Source organism: Thalassophryne amazonica, chromosome 15 (assembly GCF_902500255.1).
Source record: "Thalassophryne amazonica chromosome 15, fThaAma1.1, whole genome shotgun sequence".
NCBI lineage: Eukaryota > Metazoa > Chordata > Actinopteri > Batrachoidiformes > Batrachoididae > Thalassophryne > Thalassophryne amazonica.
Genome location: NC_047117.1, coordinates 83071470 through 83088439, shown reverse-complemented (window position 1 = coordinate 83088439; position 16970 = coordinate 83071470). Strand labels below are relative to the sequence as shown.

The 16970-nt window shown below is 39.7% G+C and overlaps 1 protein-coding gene across 3 annotated transcripts in view; it reads left to right on the top strand.

Moving 5' to 3' along the window:
* The first annotated feature begins 787 nt into the window (after window positions 1–787).
* ppp1r12c (protein phosphatase 1, regulatory subunit 12C) overlaps window positions 788–16970 on the top strand; it is a 31648-nt gene continuing 15465 nt past the window's right edge. Inside the window, exons 1-4 of one of the 3 annotated variants that reach the window (XM_034188119.1) lie at window positions 788–1100; window positions 10842–11016; window positions 11097–11227; window positions 11925–12043. In XM_034188119.1, coding sequence (XP_034044010.1) covers window positions 922–1100; window positions 10842–11016; window positions 11097–11227; window positions 11925–12043 — 604 coding nt within the window. In that variant the 5' untranslated portion in view covers window positions 788–921. The remainder of the gene's footprint in view (window positions 1101–10841; window positions 11017–11096; window positions 11228–11924; window positions 12044–16970) is intronic. The other 2 variants (XM_034188117.1, XM_034188118.1) reach the window with 2 other exon arrangements.

Sequence of the window (16970 nt, the reverse complement as noted above, 5' to 3'; positions counted from 1 at the left end):
GGTGGGAGATGAAGAACTCACTGACAGAGCGTTCCGCCAGTCGTTCCCAGCAGACCCTCACGATACGTTTGGGCCTGCCAGGTCTGACCGGCTTCCTCCCCTCCCAGCGGATCCAACTCGCCACCAGGTGGTGATCGGTCGACAGCTCTGCCCCTCTCTTCACTCGAGTGTCCGAGACGTGTGGCCGAGACACGTGGTATCCAACTCCTGGGGAGGAGCTGGAAGCTTCATCTTCTTTCCTTTGCTTTTAAACAAATAATACCACCATGCAAAATAAATTTATTTTGCACTAGGTAGAAAAGTTAAATAAGTTTCAAATGATTATGTGGTTGGTTTGGCAATGTAATAAGCTTTTAAATGGTATGGTTATTTTTTTATTGCTTCAACCAGGTTAGTCCCCTTGAGATCAAGATCTCTTTTGCAAGGGAGACCTGGAGAATTATAAAGTTTGCAGTTCACCTAACCTGCATGTCTTTAAATGTGAGAGGAAACCCACGCAAACATGCAAACTCCACACAGAAAGGCCACAGGTGAGAATCGAACTCGAGACCTTCTAGCTATGAGGCAACAGTGCTAACCAGTAAGATCATGCTGCCAATGCTTTGAATAAGTAAAAACCCCTTTAACATGTAAAAAAAAAATTGCCTAGTTATCACATTAAAGCTGTGTAATTTCTCTGTGCAATTCCCAGAAACGTGGCCTTACAGTTCTTGCAAATATATAGAACGCTATTATTTAAAATATTGGCCATCAAGTACCAAGGGAGTGCCAACATGGCGGCTGGCGGCCAGCACTCCATCCAGATTTGTGCTGCTTTCAGAGAAAGAGAACCAGGAAGTGAAAGCGTACACATGGAGGGTGTGTCTTCCCCTCTCTTTGTAGGTTTTATTTTTAAAAAGGCGGTCGTCCTCGCGTAAACAAATGGGAGACTCGGCGAGGGCGAAGCGGCGGGACCAGCTGAAGCGCTGGTCCGGTTCCTACACGGACCTTTCGTCGGATGTTCCCCGGCGGAGGCGGCCGTGCGAAGACGAGGACGAAGCCGGAGAATCGGAGGCCGAGAGCGGCGAGAAGAACCACAGCAGCGAACTCCCCAAAAGACGGTGAGAAAACCGAGGAAAGGGCCGCAAAGTCGAGATAACAGCGTGGCTGCTTTAAAAACGCCAGCGGTGACTTTAATAATTATGAAGTCTGGAAAAATATTTGTGTGACATTTGCCAAGTGTGTTAGCATCAGCTGCTCAAGCACTCAGTAGAGGGGATACTTTGGCCAAAGCCCAACATTTACTCTTGGATTCTTAATATCAAAAGATGAATTTATTAAATATTCCTTTATCTGCACCTCCGCTCCCAAAAACAAGCAAGTGACAACAAGAGAAGTCAGGGATTATTCATGCTTAGTGTTAGTCATATCTGTAAAATTCTATTTGTGTGCAGCACATCTGATTGGTCAGTCTGGATCATGTGATTCAGGTTATGTACCTTTTGTTTTCTATCTGTACATACAACCCCTGGCAATAATTATGGAATCACCGGCCTCGGAGGATGTTCATTCAGTTGTTTAATTTTGTAGAAAAAAAAGCAGATCACAGACATGACACAAAACTAAAGTCATTTCAAATGGCAACTCTCTGGCTTTAACAAACACTATAAGAAATCAGGAAAAAAAATTGTGGCAGTAAATTTCATCCCCAAAACTAACATCTGCATCAAATCAGATCTGCTCATTAGTCTGCATCTAAAAAGGAGTGATCACACCTTGGAGAGCTGTTGCACCAAGTGGACTGACATGAATCATGGCTCCAACACGAGAGATGTCAATTGAAACAAAGGAGAGGATTATCAAACTCTTAAAAGAGGGTAAATCATCACGCAATGTTGCAAAAGATGTTGGTTGTTCAGTCAGTTGTGTCTAAACTCTGGACCAAATACAAACAACATGGGAAGGTTGTTAAAGGCAAACATACTAGTAGACCAAGGAAGACATCAAAGCGTCAAGACAGAAAACTTAAAGCAATATGTCTCAAAAATCGAAAATGCACAACAAAACAAATGAGGAACGAATGGGAGGAAACTGGAGTCAACGTCTGTGACCAAACTGTAAGAAACCACCTAAAGGAAATGGGATTTACATACAGAAAAGCTAAACGAAAGCCATCGTTAACACCTAAACAGAAAAAAAACAAGGTTACAATGGGCTAAGGAAAAGCAATCTTGGACTGTGGATGACTGGATGAAAGTCGTATTCAGTGATGAATCTCGAATCTGCATTGGGCAAGGTGATGATGCTGGAACTTTTGTTTGGTGCCGTTCCGATGAGATTTATAAAGATGACTGCCTGAAGAGAACATGTAAATTTCCACAGTCATTGATGATATGGGGCTGCATGTCAGGTAAAGGCACTGGGGAGATGGCTGTCATTACATCATCAATAAATGCACAAGTTTACGTTGATATTTTGGACACTTATCCCATCAATTGAAAGGATGTTTGGGGATGATGAAATCATTTTTCAAGATGATAATGCATCTTGCCATAGAGCAAAAACTGTGAAAACATTCCAACATTCCTTGCAAAAAGACACATAGGGTCAATGTCATGGCCTGCAAATAGTCCGGATCTTAATCCAATTGAAAATCTTTGGTGGAAGTTGAAGAAAATGGTCCATGACAAGGCTCCAACCTGCAAAGCTGATTTGGCAACAGCAATCAGAGAAAGTTGGAGCCAGATTGATGAAGAGTACTGTACTTCACCACCATTGAGGTGGTGAAACAAAATACTAGTGATGTGTTGGAGCGTTATTTTGTTTTTCATGATTCCATAATTTTTTCCTCAGAATTGAGTGATTCCATATTTTTTTCCCTCTGCTTGGTCTAAAAAAGTAACCGTTACTGACTGCCACATTTTTTTTTTCCTGATTTTTGTGTTTCTTAAAGCCAGAAAGTTGCCATTTGATATGACTTTAGTTTTGGGTCATGTCTGTGATCTGCTTTTTTTTTCTACAAAATTAAACAACTGAATGAACATCCTCTGAGGCCAGTGATTCCATAATTTTTTGCCAGGGGTTGTACATAGGGCTGAAATTACTCACTTTCTCTGAGTTCAGAATGTTTGTACTTGTAGTATGTTGGCTGTCATACATGCATTTTATACGGGACCGAACGGTCCCCCTTAAAAATCGGTCTGCCTTGCCTTCACTGTGCATGCGTCATTTCAGAGCGTCAGCAGTGTTTCACTGATTATCGCCTCGTTTCTGCTTAAACTTGCAATCCAGTCATCATCTAGCTCAGCAACAGATATCTGAAGCTTTTGTACAACAATCATTTCCATATAAATTCTGCATTATTTCATAATAAAAGACGGCAGACCGATCAGAGCACCAGAGTAGCATGTCTGAGTCTCTACACCCAAAGCGATCAAAGGGAATAATGTGATTATTGACCTTTAGATGACAAAGTAAACCTCTTAAATCATTCTAAAGTTAGTTTTGAGCAGAAACAAGGCGATAATCGGTGAGTCACTGCTGACACTCCGAAATGATGCATGCGCTGTGAAGGCAGGGTGGACCGATTTTTAGTGGCGACTGTTCAGTCGATGACACCGGGGCTGTTTCTCAGAAGTCAGACAGTGTAAAGTTATCCTACGTACCAGGGGTGAAACCTTAAACCGAACCGATAACTTAAACCCATAACCGTAGCCCCTATAACACGGCTATGCTACGTCAAATACAATTTTATATTATTAATCCAGCTATGTACAGATATAGCCATTTTGAACAAAAAAAAGACCCCAAACACACACACTGCATCTGTCTTCTTTTCCAAATCTGCATGTCTCTTAATATGCTTGCAATGGTGGACAAAATCAGAGGATTTTCCACTCCCGAAGTGGACTGCCAGTTTTGGAATGAGGCTCTACACACTGATGTGATCCTTAGTTATTTTGTCTTAAATGTTTTAGAGTTAGGTTCAGGGTTGGAGTTTAATTTGTGCTGGTCTTGTTAGGAGAGACGGCATCCATCCCACTTTGGATGGAACAGCTCTCATCTCTAGAAATCTGGCCAATTTTATTAAACCCTCCAAACTGTGACTATCCAGGGTTGGGACCAGGAAGCAGAGTTATAGTCTTACACACCTCTCTGCAGCTTCTCTCCCCCTGCCATCCCCCCAATACCCCATCCCTGTAGAGACGGTGCCTGCTCCCAGACCACCAAAAACCAGTAAAAATCTATTTAAGCATAAAAATTCAAAAAGAAAAAATAATATAGCACCTTCAACTGCACCACAGACTAAAACAGTTAAATGTGGTTTATTAAACATTAGGTCTCTCTCTTCTAAGTCCCTATTAGTAAATGATATAATAATTGATCAACATATTGATTTATTCTGCCTTACAGAAACCTGGTTACAGCAGGATGAATATGTTAGTTTAAATGAGTCAACACCCCCGAGTCGCACTAACTGTCAGAATGCTCGTAGCACGGGCCGAGGAGGAGGATTAGCAGCAATCTTCCACTCCAGCTTATTAATTAATCAAAAACCCAGACAGAGCTTTAATTCATTTGAAAGCTTGACTCTTAGTCTTGTCCATCCAAATTGGAAGTCCCAAAAACCGATTTTATTTGTTGTTATCTATCGTCTACCTGGTCGTTACTGTGAGTTTCTCTGTGAATTTTCAGACCTTTTGTCTGACTTAGTGCTTAGCTCAGATAAGATCATTATAGTGGGCGATTTTACATCCACATAGATGCTGAGAATGACAGCCCCAACACTGCATTTAATCTATTATTACAACCCCTGGCAAAAATTATGGAATCACCGGCCTCGGAGGATGTTCATTCAGTTGTTTAATTTTGTAGAAAAAAAGCAGATCACAGACATGACACAAAACTAAAGTCATTTCAAATGGCAACTTTCTGGCTTTATGAAACACTAGTAAGAAATCAGGAAAAAAATAGTGGCAGTCAGTAACTGTTACTTTTTTAGACCAAGCAGAGGGAAAAAAAATATGGAATCACTCAATTCTGAGGAAAAAATTATGGAATCATGAAAAACAAAAGAACGCTCCAACACATCACTATTACTTTGTTGCACCACCTCTGGCTTTTATAACAGCTTGCAGTCTCTGAGGCATGGACTTAATGAGTGACAAACAGTACTCTTCATCAGTCTGGCTCCAACTTTCTTTGATTGCTTTTGCCAGATCAGCGTTGCAGGTTGGAGCCTTGTCATGGACCATTTTCTTCAACTTCCACCAAAGATTTTTGAAGACTATTTGCAGGCCATGACATTGACCCTATGTGTCTTTTTGCAAGGAATGTTTTCACAGTTTTTGCTCTATGGCAAGATGCATTATCATCTTGAAAAATGATTTCATCATCCCCAAACATCCTTTCAATTGATGGGATAAGAAAAGTGTCCAAAATATCAACGTAAACTTGTGCATTTATTGATGATGTAATGACAGCTATCTCCCCAGTGCCTTTACCTGACATGCAGCTCCATATCATCAATGACTGTGGAAATTTACATGTTCTCTTCAGGCAGTCATCTTTATAAATCTCATTGGAACGGTACCAAACAAAAGTTCCAGCATCATCACCTTGCCCAATGCAGATTTGAGATTCATCACTGAATATGACTTTCATCCAGTCATCCACAGTCCACGATTGCTTTTCCTTAGCCCATTGTAACCTTGCTTTTTCTGTTTAGGTGTTAATGATGGCTTTCGTTTTGCTTTTCTGTATGTAAATCCCATTTCCTTTAGGCGGTTTCTTACAGTTCGGTCAGCCGTTGAATCCAGTTTCCTCCCATTTGTTCCTCATTTGTTTTGTGGTGCATTTTCGATTTTTGAGACATATTGCTTTAAGTTTTCTGTCTTGACGCTTTGATGTCTTCCTTGGTCTACCAGTATGTTTGCCTTTAACAACCTTCCCATGTTGTTTACATTTGGTCCAGAGTTTAGACACAGCTGACTGTGAACAACCAACATCTTTTGCAACATTGCGTGATGATTTACCCTCTTTTAAGAGTTTGATAATCCTCTCCTTTGTTTCAATTGACATCTCTCATGTTGGAGCCATGATTCATGTCAGTCCACTCGGTGCAACAGCTCTCCAAGCTGTGATCACTCCTTTTTAGATGCAGACTAATGAGCAGATCTGATTTGATGCAGGTGTTAGTTTTGGGGATGAAAATTTACAGGGTGATTCCATAATTTATTCCTCAGAATTGAGTGAGTCCATATTTTTTTCCCTCTGCTTGGTCTAAAAAAGTTAACGTTACTGACTGCCACAATTTTTTTTTCTTGATTTCTTATAGTGTTTCTTAAAGCCAGAAAGTTGCCATTTGAAATGACTTTAGTTTTGTGTCATGTCTGTGATCTGCTTCTTTTCTACAAAATTAAACAACTGAATGAACATCCTCCGAGGCCGGTGATTCCATAATTATTGCCAGGGGTTGTAGACTCAATTGGCTTTGCTCAAAATGTAAATGAGTCCACCCACCACTTTGACCATACTTTAGATCTTGTTCTGACTTATGGTATGGAAATTGAAGACTTAACAGTATTCCCTGAAAACCCCCTTCTGTCTGATCATTTCTTAATAACATTTACTTTAATGGACTACCCAGCAGTGGGGAATAAGTTTCATTACAGTAGAAGTCTTTTGGAAAGCGCTGTAACTAGGTTTACGGATATGATTCCTTCTTTGTTATGTTCTCCAATGCCATATACCAACACAGTGCAGAGTAGCTACCTAAACTCTGTGAGTGAGATAGATTATCTCATCAATAGTTTTACATCCTCATTGAGCACAACTTTGGATGCTGTAGCTCCTCTGAAAAAGAGAGCCTTAAATCAGAAGTGCCTGACTCCGTGGTATAACTCACAAACTCGCAGCTTAAAGCAGATAACCCGTAAGTTGGAGAGGAAATGGCGTCTCACTAATTTAGAAGATCTTCACTTAGCCTGAAAAAAGAGTCTGTTGCTCTATAAAAAAGCCATCCGTAAAGCTAGGACATCTTACGACACATCACTAATTGAAGAAAATAAGAACAACCCCAGGTTTCTTTTCAGCACTGTAGCCAGGCTGACAAAGAGTCAGAGCTCTATTGAGCTGAGTATTCCTTTAACTTTAACTAGTAATTACTTCATGACTTTCTTTGCTAATAAAATTTTAACTATTAAAGAAAAAATTACTCATAACCATCCCAAAGACATGTCGTTATCTTTGGCTGCTTTCAGTGATGCCGGTATTTGGTTAGACTCTTTCTCTCCGATTGTTCTGTCTGAGTTATTTTCATTAGTTACTTCCTCCAAACCATCAACATGTCTATTAGACCCCATTCCTACCAGGCTGCTCAAGGAAGCCTTACCATTAATTAATGCTTCGATCTTAAATATGACCAATCTATCTTTATTAGTTGGCTATGTACCACAGGCTTTTAAGGTGGCAGTAATTAAACCATTACTTAAAAAGCCATCACTTGACCCAGCTATCTTAGCTAATTATAGGCCAATCTCAACCTTCCTTTTCTCTCAAAAATTCTTGAAAGGGTAGTTGTAAAACAGCTAACTGATCATCTGCAGAGGAATGGTCTATTTGAAGAGTTTCAGTCAGGTTTTAGAATTCATCATAGTACAGAAACAGCATTAGTGAAGGTTACAAATGATCTTCTTATGGCCTCAGACAGTGGACTCATCTCTGTGGTTGTCCTGTTAAACCTCAGTGCTGCTTTTGATACTGTTGACCATAAAATTTTATTACAGAAATTAGAGCATGCCATAGGTATTAAAGGCACTGCGCTGCTGTGGTTTGAATCATATTTATCTAATATTTTACAATTTGTTCATGTAAATGGGGAGTCTTCTTCACAGACTGTGGTTAATTATGGCGTTCCACAAGGTTCTGTGCTAGGACCAATTTTATTCACTTTATACATGCTTCCCTTAGGCAGTATTATTAGAAAGCATTGCTTAAATTTTCATTGTTACGCAGATGATACCCAGCTTTATCTATCCATGAAGCCAGAGGACACACACCAATTAGTTAAACTGCAGGAATGTCTTACAGACATAAAGACATGGATGACCTCTAATTTCCTGCTTTTAAACTCAGATAAAACTGAAGTTATTGTATTGGCCCCACAAATCTTAGAAACATGGTGTCTAACCAGATCCTTACTCTGGATGGCATTACCCTGACCTCTAGTAATACTGTGAGAAATCTTGGAGTCATTTTTGATCAGGATATGTCCTTCAATGCGCATATTAAGCAAATATGTAGGACTGCTTTTTTTGCATTTGCGCAATATCTCTAAAATTAGAAAGGTCTTGTCTCAGAGTGATGCTGAAAAACTAATTCATGCATTTATTTCCTCTAGGCTGGACTATTGTAATTCATTATGATCAGGTTGTCCTAAAAGTTCCCTGAAAAGCCTTCAGTTAATTCAAAATGCTGCAGCTAGAGTACTGACAGGGACTAGAAGGAGAGAGCATATTTCACCCATATTGGCCTCTCTTCATTGGCTTCCTGTTAATTCTAGAATAGAATTTAAAATTCTTCTTCTTACTTATAAGGTTTTGAATAATCAGGTCCCATCTTATCTTAGGGACCTAATAGTACCATATCACCCAAATAGAGCGCTTCGCTCTCAGACTGCAGGCTTACTTGTAGTTCCTAGGGTTTTTAAGAGTAGAATGGGAGGCAGAGCCTTCAGCTTTCAGGCTCCTCTCCTGTGGAACCAGCTCCCAATTCGGATCAGGGAGACAGACACCCTCTCTACTTTTAAGATTAGGCTTAAAACTTTCCTTTTTGCTAAAGCTTATAGTTAGGGCTGGATCAGGTGACCCTGAACCATCCCTTAGTTGTGCTGCTATAGACTTAGACTGCTGGGGGGTTCCCATGATGCACTGAGTGTTTCTTTCTCTTTTTACTCTGTATGCACCACTCTGCATTTAATCATTAGTGATTGATCTCTGCTCTCTTCCACAGCATGTCTTTTTCCTGATTCTCTCCCCTCAGCCCCAACCAGTTCCAGCAGAAGACTGCCCCTCCCTGAGCCTGGTTCTGCTGGAGGTTTCTTCCTGTTAAAAGGGAGTTTTTCCTTCCCACTGTCGCCAAGTGCTTGCTCACAGGGGGCTGTTTTGACCGTTGGGGTTTTTCTGTAATTATTGTATGGCTTTTGCCTTACAATATGAAGCGCCTTGGGGCAACTGTTTGTTGTGATTTGGCGCTATATAAATAAAATTGATTTGATTTGAATTTCCCTGCATAAAAAGTCTGGACATTTGAAGAGTTGGTCGGGATCCCTTCAGCAGCTTTGCTTACGTCTGGAAGTTTAGCACAGTAGTAGAATTCCGGTATGGTTTGGCTCCAATTCCATAGTTTTTCCACCTTTGCATAGAGTGTGCAACATATTGATTACAGACCGAGCTGTGCAGAAATCTTGCACACCCCTGTCGATTTTGTGTGTTTTTTTTAATTTGTCAGTACAAGGTGAAAATTTCCATTTCAGCAGTTCTGTAGTTCAGTGAGTAACAGACTTCGAATTAGATATTGAGGGTTTAGTTCCTCATGTAACCTTCATTTATTGTTTTAGTCTTTGTTTTTCAAGTTAAAGGACATGACACATGCTTTTTGCACTTTCACAATGGATGTTTGGCAGGTGTGGCCTGTTCTGTTATGTGTCATTACCAATAAGCAAGCCTGGGAACTCAGACACACTGCTTTAATTAAAATATACAAAGTGATGAATATACACAACTGTTGTGTTTTCTGTATTTTCCCAGAGAATAAGTCGTACCTGTTAATAAATTCCTCTTAAAGAGGAAAAACCCATATAAAAGTCATGCTGGTGTATAAGTTGCACCTTTTTTTGTATTCTCACCTCTTTAATTTGGAATTTTCTTGTATTTTTGTTATTGGCATTGATTCTTTTATTAGTTTATTTTGTTTAGTGTTTCAATTCATGAAAAGTTCTATATAAACAGTCATTATACGAGCTTCCTGAAAATATGGTACATCATAAAATATTGGGTAAACGTATGACAACACACATAACTGATTGCAGTCAAAATGTGAAAAATGATTTTAGCTTTGAAAATGTTAGTTTTTGTGGGTTTTTATCTTGACTCACTCCTTCACCAAGATTCATGAAAATAGCTAGAGATGTGTTGAGAGTAATTCTGGTAACAAACAACCAGACACGGGTGAAACTGAACCTTCTGTGATGAGTTTAAAAATTAACACTACCTATTTTAGATCGCCCTCCTTCCTTACATCATGTTTAAAATAAATCAGTTCAGAAATGTTTGCATAATCACATCAACAGACAAATATCACCTGTTTCGTCGTAGCAACAAACAGTATGTGATCATAAATAAACATCAGTCATTGCTGACTCAGATACTGGATATTTACTGAACAGTAACAAACTATTGTCAAAACCCCTGTGTGCCTGAACAACAGCAACAGTGGGCTGCATCAAGTAATTACATGTTAATTAACTGTATTAGTGTCTGCAGAAAACTTTATGAGACTTGGCAAAATTATTGGATGTTGTTTTGAGGAAAAACCCCATAAATTGTCTGCCTAATCTAAATGATTCAGGAATGATCACTTTTTCTGATATTAGATGGTGACAGGGTTTTTTAAGTATTGCAGGTCATGGTTTTATCGGGGAGACAAGCCTGGAGAGCCTGTGTGTTGAATGACTGATTGATTGTCCAGAAGATGTACAGATCCAGACCTGGTGGTTTCCATTCGGTCTGTTCCTTCTGTGAAAAAGCAGCCTTGATGGAGTGCCATCTACAGTTGTAACCTGCGGTGGTGTTTGTTTTTAGGAAAATCGTAAGGTTTGACAGGGCTGCAGAGTTCTTGGCTGCCTGTGCCAGTGGCGACACAGAAGAAGCCAAGGTGATGCTTAAGGAGGCTACAGAAACCACAAGGAGGAACGGGGAGGATTTGTCGGATATTATCAACTGTTCCAATGCTGACGGTATTACTGCTCTCCATCAGGTAATGGACGCTCTCATCCTGAACTTTGTTTTTAAGTGTTGGCACTGGTATTTATTAAATAAATTCTTGTTCCTCCAAAGGCCTGCATCGATGGCAGCATGGAGATGGTCTCCTTTCTTTTGGAGCACGGTGCCAACGTGAACCAGATTGACAACGAGGGATGGACTGCGCTGCATGTCGCTGCCTCCTGTGGCTATCCTGATATTGCAGAGTGAGCAACGTGCTTTCTTTTTTTTTTTTTATCTTATAGCAATGCAACAACAAAACATGCAGACTGTGGCGTGTGTGTGTTGTGTAACAGTTATACTCGCACTCATTTACGTAGTCTTTAGGAACTTTTGCATAGCTTTTTCATCAGTGTGAAATGTATACTGCATATGCAAATTTTATAGCAGCTGGCAGATCTACAGCGTTACAGCAGTTCATGTAGCGTTTTGCTTTGGACGTGTTGGAAAATTTCAAAGTCACTGAATAACTCAAGAGTTCTTACTGTATCGTCTGAGTGAAGTCACCCCAGCCCGATAGCTCTTTTGACTTAAAAGGCATCAGAGGCTTCAGTGGCTGTGATTGGAGAGACTGTGAATAGCGACTTTTGATTGTTGCTTTGTCTAATTTTCATAGATCTTCTTTTTAAGGACTCGCTCGGTGCTCGTAAAGTTGTGATGATTGAACAGTCAAAGGTTTTGTTTTTGTCTCCTCTTGCTGGTTTTGGATTGGTGCTGCGTTGTCATCAGCCTGCTCACACTTTTTTAATTATTATTCTTAACATATTGTGGCCTTTTATTGCCTTTTTTTTATAATGAACACCAAAGTCTTTTAATGTAGGATTACACACTCTGACTTCTTTTTTTATGGTGTAATTGTATTTGAACCAGTTTGTCTGTTTGTGTCCTATTTTGTTGCGTTAGCTTCCTCGTTCAGCAGGGGGCGTCTCTCTCTGCTGTGAACTGTGATGGTGACGTTCCTGTCGACATTGCTCTGGATGAGGCCACCGAAGCTCTTCTGCAGCAGCACGCGCTCAAACAAGGTGAGTGGCATTTAATTAACATTTGCTTAGCTTCTGTGTCAATGAACAGCAAGACCCTTCGGCTGCTCTCTTGTTTGCTCTCGGAGTCGCCTCGGATCTGCATGTTGAATTGGCACAAATTTTACACCGGATGCCCTACCTGACACCATGCCACAATACGTGGAGGAATGTGGCAGGAGTGGGGTTTGAACCAAGAACTGAACCTTCCGCACTAACCACTTGTTCACCACTCCTGCCCCTTCCGTGTCGATAAATCCTGAATTATAACACAAGACGTTTGTGTGCGTTGAGTGAAATATAAAAGTTTGCCAGAAACAGCAGGAAGATAACAATCAATTTTCATCTATATTGGGTTTACTGTTCTGACACAAAAATGACAAAAAAATCAGCATCTTTTTGAACACTTTCATTTTGCCGTAATAGAAAACAAATTATTAAAGAGTGTAGGTGGAATTTCTGCATTTTTATTAACATTTAATTTATGTCAATTTTCACTGATATTCAAACAGTGCTTCTTGATTTCTTAGTTGTAGTCACATGTTTGAGTTTGCAGTTGATAATTTGCTTGCATACTGTTTAGGGCTGCAAAATATTTGAATAGTTCTTTTTGAAAAGAATGAATAATTCTGGAATGATGAGGGTGCTTTTTGTGGTCATAATGCATCTGCAAAGAAAATGAACAGAATTCTTTCTATGCCTGATTCCATACAGCTGGTGTTATTCTTGTTTTTGCAAAGCATATCTTCTCTATTAATCATTTAATGTATTTCTTCTCTTCCTCACTCATTTTCAGGACAGGTGTAGAGGTTTTTTCTTCTCAGTGAAATACAATGCAAAGATGTACTTCTTCTCTTCTGTCCTTTCACAATAAAAGTCCTAAACATACACTGCTGCTGACCAGGAAAAAAAAAAAAATCAACTCAGGGCATTTTGCATCCAAGCAAATTAATAAACAACCTTCTACTATTTGATTTCAGTTTGCCTAGAATTTACTTCTGACTGGTACAGACAGGCAAGCACGGGAAGTTTGTGACAGCTTGGTGTTAACTTGACATACAGAATCTGCATGTCACTTCATATTAACAAACTTTATAAAAAAACAAAGTTGGAGAAAATGGTTGTATCAGATGCACTTCTCTTGTAGAGTAGTTATGGAAGGTGACACCTGCTTGTTTCATTCTTATGTATCAGGTGTCAAAAAAGTTGAAGCGTGGTGTGTTTGATTTGCTTTTGGTAACATTGCATGTTGTGCAGTGTGACTTCTGCATGCACACACTGCTGTAACAATGCTCATATGATCTAACACTAGGATGTGAATGTTTTCCTTGGAAATGGTTCTCTCAGCCCAACTTCTGCCAAACGAAACACAGACTTGGCAAATACGCTAGGCACAAAATATTACATCAGCAATGGATACTGCAGGCACTCGGGTCCTCGGAGACACTTGTGAATGAAAAGGATGACCAAAGATCAGGACTGGCAGTTTTAATCTGCCTGGTCAGGGCGGAGTCAGATTCAGTGCATGCCATAATGTGCAACATGGTCTTGGTTTTAATCTGTTTGATGTCAGGATGGATGTGGTAAATGTCAGATTTTGCAGTGGTGATGCCTGCAGTGCACGACAGGAAGAAAGGAGATTGAACTGTTCAAGCACGTTGCAGAACCCATGCTGTTATAAGCTCTTAACCAGTGCGCCTTACACACCTACATACAGTTGTGGTAGGAAGTTTACATACACTCATCATGGGCATGAAATGAATATCATGGTAATTTGGAGCTCTTAATAATGTCTTGAACTGTTCTTTTGTCAGCATGGAATTATTGTACAGTACACATCATTAATGACTTTAAAAAGCAAAAATTAGGTGCACAAGTTTCAATTTATTTTGCATCTTCTCTAATCCACACACAATCTAAATTATCCATACAGGCTCAAATTTATGAATACACCCCCACTAATATTTGGTTAAATGTCCTTTCGCGAGCTGCACCTCGACCAGACACATTTTGGTAGCCATCAAGCTGGTTTCCTGACACGGACCTGACTTTTAAGCACAGTCCACAAATTTTCAATAGGGTTGAGGCTTAGGGCTTTGGGAAGGCCATTCCAGATTCCTGCTTTTTCCAACACAGAACCAGTTTCATTATGTGTTTGGGATCATTGTCCTGTTGGAACACCTAATTGTGGCAAAGTCTGACCCATCTAGCTGGTGATTTGAGGAGAACATGATGCTACCACTACCTTGCTTGACAGTTGGTGTAGCGTTCTTAGGTTTGAAAGCATCACCTTTCCTCCTCCAAACATACTTCTTGTCATTGTGGCCAAATAGCTCAATCTTTGTCTCATCTGACCGTAAAACGTTCTCCTTTTTATGTAAATTTCAGTCTTGCTTGAAGGTGTTGATTTTGGAGCAGTGGCTTCTTTCTTGATCAGCACTTTCTCAATCCATGCTGATGTAAAACTCGCTTCATTTTGGGCAGTGATGCTGGTGTTCCAGCAGTTTCCAGTTTGTGGGAGGCTTAAGTCTTCCTAGGTTGTTCTGGAACATCATAGCCAATTTCCTGTCGTATTGGGGTGACAGTTTTGGTCTTCTTCCAGACCTTGGCAAAGTGGTGACACATCTGCCCAACTTGTACTTGCGTACAGGTGTCTGAACGGATCGTCTTTGAATCTGCAGTTGTTTAGAAATGGCTCCAGGAGACTTTCCCATCTTGTTTAAATCTACAGTTCTTCTCAGAACTTCAGAGTTCCTGGGACTTTCCCATTGTTCTGAATATTGGTCAGTCCAAAGAGTGCTGTCAAACATCTTTTTTTATGTTGGCAAAGAGAAACCACCAGTTGTTGTCGATAATCACTAATGAGGAGTTATTAAGCCTCGACCTTGTCATGTTAAACAGAACCTTCAGCACCACTTATTAAAAGATTTAAGTGAATGTGTGTATGTATATATTTGAGCCTGTATCTACAACCCCTGGCAAAATTATGGAATCACCGGCTTCGGAGGATGTTTATTCAGTTGTTTAATTTTGTAGAAAAAAAGCAGATCACAGACATGACACAAAACTAAAGTCATTTCAAATGGCAACTTTCTGGCTTTAATAAACACTATAAGAAATCAAGAAAAAAGATTGTGGCAGTCAGTAACTGTTACTTTTTTAGACCAAGCAGAGGAAAAAAATATGGAATCACTCAATTCTGAGGAACAAATTATGGAATCACCCTGTAAATTTTCATCCCCAAAACTAACAGCTGCATCAAATCACATCTGCTCGTTGACATTGACCCTATGTGTCTTTTTGCAAGGAATGTTTTCACAGTTTTTGCTCTATGGCAAGATGCATTATCATCTTGAAAAATGATTTCATCATCCCCAAACATCCTTTCAATTGTCCAAAATATCAACGTAAACTTGTGCATTTATTGATGATGTAATGACAGCCATCTCCCCAGTGCCTTTACCTGACATGCAGCCCCATATCATCAATGACTGTGGAAATTTACATGTTCTCTGCAGGCAGTCATCTTTATAAATCCCATTGGAACAGCACCAAACAAAAGTTCCAGCATCATCACCTTGCCCAATGCAGATTCGAGATTCATCACTGAATATGACTTTCATCCAGTCATCCACAGTCCACGATTGCTTTTCCTTAGCCCATTGTAACCTTGTTTTTTTTTCTGTTTAGGTGTTAATGATGGCTTTCGTTTAGCTTTTCTGTATGTAAATCCCATTTCCTTTAGGAGGTTTCTTACAGTTCGGTGACAGACGTTGACTCCAGTTTCCTCCCATTCGTTCCTCATTTGTTTTGTTGTGCATTTTTTGATTTTTGAGACATATTGCTTTAAGTTTTCTGTCTTGACGCTTTGATGTCTTCCTTGGTCTACCAGTATGTTTGCCTTTAACAACCTTCCCATGTTGTTTGTATTTGGTCCAGAGTTTAGACACAGCTGACTGTGAACAACCAACATCTTTTAATATAGCACCTTCAACTGCACCACAGACTAAAACAGTTAAATGTGGTCTATTAAACATTAGGTCTCTCTCTTCTAAGTCTCTAAGTCCCTGTTGGTAAATGATATAATAATTGATCAACATATTGATTTATTCTGCCTTACAGAAACCTGGTTACAGCAGGATGAATATGTTAGTTTAAATGAGTCAACACCCCCGAGTCACACTAACTGTCAGAATGCTCGTAGCACGGGCCGGGGCGGAGGATTATCAGCAATCTTCCATTCCAGCTTATTAATGAATCAAAAACCCAGACAGAGCTTTAATTCATTTGAAAGCTTGACTCTTAGTCTTGTCCATCCAAATTGGAAGTCCCAAAAACCAGTTTTATTTGTTATTATCTATCGTCCACCTGGTCGTTACTGTGAGTTTCTCTGTGAATTTTCAGACCTTTTTTCTTAGTGCTTAGCTCAGATAAGATAATTATAGTGGGCGATTTTAACATCCACACAGATGCTGAGAATGACAGCCTTAACACTGCATTTAATCTATTATTAGACTCTATTGGCTTTGCTCAAAAAGTAAATGAGTCCACCCACCACTTTAATCATATCTTAGATCTTGTTCTGACTTATGGTATGGAAATAGAAGACTTAACAGCATTCCCTGAAAACTCCCTTCTGTCTGATCATTTCTTAATAACATTTACATTTACTCTGATGGACTACCCAGCAGTGGGGAATAAGTTTCATTACACTAGAAGTCTTTCAGAAAGCGCTGTAACTAGGTTTAAGGATATGATTCCTTCTTTATGTTCTCTAATGCCATATACCAACACAGTGCAGAGTAGCTACCTAAACTCTGTAAGTGAGATAGAGTATCTCGTCAATAGTTTTACATCCTCATTGAAGACAACTTTGGATGCTGTAGCTCCTCTAAAAAAGAGAGTTTTAAATCAGAAGTGCCTGACTCCG